The 5,689-nt window shown below is 41.4% G+C and overlaps 1 protein-coding gene across 2 annotated transcripts; it reads right to left on the bottom strand.

Annotated features, from left to right (window-relative positions):
• Positions 1-317: 317 nt before the first annotated feature.
• HNRNPH3 (heterogeneous nuclear ribonucleoprotein H3 (2H9)) lies at positions 318-5,171 on the bottom strand. Of its 2 annotated transcripts, none has more exons than XM_009994856.1 (9): positions 5,034-5,171; positions 4,353-4,491; positions 3,625-3,812; positions 3,124-3,210; positions 2,702-2,820; positions 1,404-1,539; positions 1,149-1,229; positions 958-1,044; positions 318-621 (listed from the first exon to the last, which is right to left on the bottom strand). In XM_009994856.1, exons 1-9 carry the CDS (start codon positions 5,149-5,151, stop codon positions 545-547), a joined length of 1,032 nt encoding a protein of 343 aa, XP_009993158.1. In that variant the 5' UTR covers positions 5,152-5,171; the 3' UTR covers positions 318-544. The 2 variants fall into 2 exon arrangements, with proteins under 2 accessions (XP_009993158.1, XP_009993159.1); XM_009994857.1 differs by having other exon boundaries at positions 3,670-3,812.
• Positions 5,172-5,689: the final 518 nt, after the last annotated feature.

Here is a 5,689-nt window from a genome sequence, read left to right as displayed (position 1 = left end):
GGAAGAAAGCTGGAACAATGACTTTTAGCCTCCACAGCTTTAGGCTGTCTTGGAGCTATTACACACAACTTATCAAAAGGGTTTAGGAAAGATCATTACCAAATGAACTCATCTATTTATCTACCTTTTTCCCCTTAAACAAGTGAATTTTTCAAACTCACTCACTACACCAAGATTACATAGAACTGAATCAGTGTTCATAGGAGTTACAGTACAACCACCTTTATTGAACCATAGTACAACATCTTAAACCGACTGTAGTCTTGAATATGTAATACATCCTTAGGAGTAACTAGTATAAAAAGTATCAACATCAGTGGTTTGAATATAAAAATTTATTTAAAGTCAGAGTATGCAACAAATAAAACCTACAGAAAACAGATTTCCCCATCACAATCTGTTGCTTACCAAATAATATTGTGAAAACACATTCCTTCAGTCATTATAAAGTTCTTAAAATACAAAAGAAATTAAATTTTGTAAGAAAGTCTAGTAGACCAGAGACTGTTTCTTCCAGGATGTTCTGTAGAAGCAAGGCTACCCTTCAATACATTCCACGCCATCCTCCTCCACCCATACTGCCTTGCCCATAGTATCCTCCACTATTTCCACTGCCACGACCTGCAAACAATTGACACAAGGTCACGCATACATACCTTAAAAAAAGAAAAAATGTGATGGGTAATACAGAACAGTTAGTTAAAGATGATTTCACTTACACCAAAATAACAATACTTCAGCACTACTTCTATCAACAAGCATTTGCTGCTGTAGCAAAATGCATGAAACCCCCAACTATTTACTGCTTTCATTTACTGCCCTCTATTGCTTGTCTCCCAGCACAAATACTCCCCCCTCCCCAGCACACAAAGCCCATCACCCTTCCTGCTGGTCCCTCAGACAGCAGACATGAGCAACATTTTCACTAGGTACTCCTAGAACAAAACAGTTACTTACTGTATCCTCCCAGGCCGTCAGGAGTTCCGTACCCTCCGCTGTAATTGCTACCCATCCCCATTCTGCCAACAGAACCGTAACCTTGATCTGAAACACAGATAGTACATCGTTATGAGCTTAGAACTCATTAAATGAGCTTAAAACTCATTAGATGTGGTCAAGCTTCAGCCAGGTCTGGAATTGATACGTACCCATTCCATCTCTGCCATAGCCTCCCATTGCAGAGCCACCTCCAGCAGTTGAGTTCAGGAACAGTTCAATATATCGATGCTCTGCAGGAAACAAAAAAGCCTCCTTTCAGAAACCAGACGTGCAGAACTACAAAGCCAACAAGTCTTGCAACTTGTGCGTTTCCTGCACAGCACTTTAAGTTACATGCAGTGCAAACCCCTGCAGATGGTGCTATAGCCTGACCAAGCAAAGCTCCAAGTACAAACAACACTCACGCATGTGATTTTTATCCTTGGACATGGCAGCTACTGCATCCTCGTGTGTTACGAATTCCACATCTGCCTCTCCTGTGGCTCTTCCATCTGCCCCAATGTCAATGTGCACTCTTATGGGGTTCAATGGTGAGAAAAACTAAAAAATAAAAAGAAGAAATCACATTGATGCGGAAATCAAACAAGGTACTTTTTTTTTTTCCCAATCCCAGTAGTTAGTGGAGCACCACATTAATTTCATCTCATCCTACTACCCGCATTTAATTACGGATTTCCAAAGTATTCCAAGGTAGTGACCTCAGTATCAGGTCAATCTACACTTACAATCTATTATTATAACAACTCAAAAGAGCTGCAGGTACAGAGCTTGAGCAGTTTTCTCTGAATGAGCAAATGTACAAACAAAATTTCCTGCCCACACCTCAGTTGAAGAAACAAAGTTCTAACATGATGCCATCCTGGAAATAGTAATTTTTCAAGAAGCAAAGCCAAATGAATTGCCTTCCTTGCTAAAGAACTCAAAGCAGTTCAGTGATATTTCTGACTAACAGCCTGTCTACCAGCGTGTGCAAACAAGCTTTTTGGGGTACTACACCCTCTGAATCAATGCATGAAGTCTGGCCCTTGTTCTCAGTCTTTAAATAAAATTATTAAACTGATGGAAAATACCAGGTCAATTGGAAAAAAAAAGGGTGCAACTAATAAAGATGGCACCTCGCTGGAGCAAGGCTGTGTTTAAACCAGGTGTTTTATCCCAGGGAAACTTTTTCCCCACTACAACCAACACATCTACACTGACATTAGGATGTATTCCCAGAATCTTGCATATGTGCTTTTATCTGCAACCCTCAACTCCTGAGGAATGGCAATACCTTCCCCTCCAACTGAACACAACTCTCTACAGTTTTCCCACTCTGTCCCTCCTAAGCAAGTCACAGATCAACACACATCCGCTACTACTGTTCTACAAAACTGTAAATCTTCAGTTAAACTTCTGAAAGCCTTAAAATGAGGACAGTGATTTCAACAACCATTCTCTCTCCAAGATACTTTTTTAAGTAAATCAAAGCAGAGAGCATGGAGATGAGTGTTTGATATAGTCTGGCTGACTTACTCAGTAAAATTTTCTCCGACATTACCTTTACAAAAGCTCCCTTGCTACAAAGCTTTGTAAGACTCACATGAAGGACTGTGACTTCAATGAGCAAACTTACTGGAGCTATCAATCATCCCTTTTGAGAGATTTAACCACATTTGGAAAAGGGAAGGCCCTGGAAAGCCCTTTCCCCCTCTGTACTCACGTTAGCAATGTCGTTTTCCGTTGCTCGGAAAGGCAGCCCTCTCATGTGAACAAAGTGACCGCCCCCATGGAAACCTGAGCCTGCATCTCCAGCTGCTCCATAGCCATGGCCTCCCATACCTGTCAGAAAACCCAAAACCACACACCTTTAAGATCATCGTGAGAAGCCAGAGAAGTCACAACTACTGCTTTTCTGAAAGCACCTCCTCTCTACCACCGAATTAAGATGTTTACACTTCCCACACATCAACCAAACGCTTACCCAGAAGCCATCCTCAGCAATGCACTGAACTTTTCCCAAGATTCCCAAATTCCTCCCCTTTTTAACCAAGGGAGCAATGATTTCTGTCTTGAAATGTTACCACTCAAATAATATAAAAATATTTTTAAGCAAACTGCTAAAAAAAAAAAAAAGTTTTTTACCTCTGCCATCCCTCATCCTGTCATCATAGCCATCGTTTCCATAGCCATAGTTATTATAGCCACCATAATCATCAAAGCCACCATACCCTGTGCAAAGGAGAGAAAGAAGGCAATGATTACATTACTACCTGAAATTCACCAAGCAATGCACAACAATCAATATTTACAGTATTTGGGTACCCAAAAGTTTGCAGACAGCCTCTACAAACTGTTAAAACCTGGATTTCTCAACAAAATGCAAAAGTACATTTCCTTTTGTATAGTAAACCAGCTGCAACATGCAAGTGAGAGGTCATACTCTGCTGAAAAGAGTTTTGTTATCATTTCCATTTATCTTAAAATACTAAGCCATGTTTTTCAAACATTACAAGTAAACATTGTTTTCTTTTTAAGTGTGTCACACCTAACAGGTACTGTAGCTACTGCCATTTCTTTATTTCTTGACAAAGATGTCAGAAACACGAAATTGACAACAGAACCTCCATCATTAGATAAACATACCACCGTCATATCCACCACCTCCTCGACGCATTCTGTCATACATACTTCCACGCCCAGCTCCATAATAACCCCCTCTTCCTCCTAATGGTCTATCATATGGTCCAGGTCGCTGCTGTCCCATCATTCTTCTTGGCATGTCAGAGAATCCTCTGATTTCGCTCTTACTACTTTTGAAGATTTCAATGTATCTAATAAAAGAGGATTTTCAAGGCACCAGTAAGAATACACATAGAAGCTGTCTGAGTATCATCAAAGGCCACACTATGTTTTCTAAAGGTACAATCCAATAGGAGTGACTAGAGATGCCACCATACAACTTAAGCTTCTCCTCAAAAGCCGTAAGAATCTTAAGTGTATCGAAAAAAACCCGGAACACTTTAGAGTAGCAAAAATTAGGACGTGAACATTCTAGCTGTAGAAATTGAGCGTAAAACATGTCTTTCCAGTATGAGAAACATACTGTTGAAAAACAATGTCTAGCTATAGCAGCATTTATCACAAATTACCCTACGCAAGAGCGATTGAAACAATTTTCTGAGTTTAGCAAACTACCCAGAGCAATACTGGCTCCCCCACCCCCCACATCTACCATATTCCCCAAGTTAACTTATAAAAATTCTTAAAAACATCCAGTTCCGTATAATGGTCCCCATCCCCCCCAACAGCATTACTGACCCACAACCCCCAAAAATAAAGATTTAACACCATCCCAAACTCTCCATCCCCACCTGTGCCCTATTCTTTCCTTGTGTTTCCCCAGAGCATTTTCTGCTATCTCCTTTGAAGCAAACTGCACGAAGGCCTCCCCTGTGCTTCTCCCCTGGTAGTCCAGCGTCAATGTTATCCCATTTGGCACGATTTCCAACCCTTTAACCCAAGGACAAATAACCCCATCAAGGGGAACAGTGTTAAAGGCTGAAACATTCCCATCTGTAGCAAATACTTAAAGCATATCTAAACAAGAACAACGAAAAAGAAAACCACCTTTTTTTTTTTTTCCCCCATCACCCAACAATACAACCCAACGATCTTTTTATTAAACATTCATGGATTTAGCCTTACTTCTTTTCTGTTTAAACTATGCAAAAATACAACCACCTAAGTTACATGAAGAAAATATAGCTACCAATCAAGCAATATAACCGATCCAAATGCTAACATTCAGGTTACCCCACTATGCATAGCACGTTTACCACCTCAACAAAATTACATACATACTGTGTTTTACTACATCTGTGGTTATCTGTACTTCGTTTACAGGGCATAACTCTTACTTAAGATAAAACTAATTTAACACAGTCCCTCCCACCCACCCCAGTAACAGCTATTAGAAATTAAAAGTGTGCAAAAACATCGTGTAGAAGATACAAGAAAAATCAGTCACTAGAATTCAACTACTCTAGAGGTACCTTGGAAAAATTGAACAATTTCTTCTTTGCTGCAACCAAATGGGAGGCCTCGGAGTCGTACCACTGTTCCATCATTAGTTGTATCATTTGGCCCGTTATGCTTTCCAGTCCAGTCCATCTTTTATTTAAATCAAACACTACAGAAAGCAAAACAAAAGATCAATTTGGAGATCCTACATATATACGCCTAAGCCCCTCCCTCCCCTCAGAAGAAATCGGGTAGTTTTTCCCTCCAGAAAACTGTTTTCATGAACAATGAGCTTTATTTGTGTCGGGCACTCAGGTCCGTGCCTCACGATGCCCCCAACGCGCTCACATCCCCAGTCCCCCCGACTCTGAGAGGGAACAGAGCGCGCAGAGCACGTGGGCAGGCCCCGCACACAACCTCGCTATTTACTCAAATGAGCACAATGAACATCCGCCGCGTACGGTTGTGTGGGCTTGTTTGGTATTTTGGGGCGTTTTCCTCAAGCGTGACAGTTGCAGGAGCGGGAGGAACCGCGTCACGGTTCCCGCGTGGAAAGACAAGGCCTTCCTTTGTCTGCAGACAAAGCGCGTCGGGCCGCGCTCCTCGGTGTCGGGTTTTTTTTTTTTGTGTGTGTGCGATATTTCTTTTCCCCATCCCCCCTTCCGGACAGGCCGGCGATGCGTCCCCC

The sequence above is a fragment of the Chaetura pelagica genome, unplaced genomic scaffold (genome assembly GCF_000747805.2).
Source record: "Chaetura pelagica isolate M959 unplaced genomic scaffold, ChaPel_1.0 scaffold112, whole genome shotgun sequence".
Classification (NCBI taxonomy): domain Eukaryota; kingdom Metazoa; phylum Chordata; class Aves; order Apodiformes; family Apodidae; genus Chaetura; species Chaetura pelagica.
Note: the sequence above shows the minus strand (reverse complement) of the source record. Positions and strands in the feature narration are given on the sequence as shown.

Bases quoted from the DNA above. Each gene is read 5' to 3' on its own strand.
- HNRNPH3 (XM_009994856.1), bottom strand. From the start codon at position 5,151: ATGGACTGGACTGGAAAGCATAACGGGCCAAATGATACAACTAATGAT. The intron at 3,813-4,352 runs GTGGGGATGGAG...CTCTTTTATTAG, and splicing joins AAGGAAAGAATAGGGCACAG to ATACATTGAAATCTTCAAAA. The intron at 1,045-1,148 runs GTACGTATCAAT...TCTGTGTTTCAG, and splicing joins CTATGGCAGAGATGGAATGG to ATCAAGGTTACGGTTCTGTT.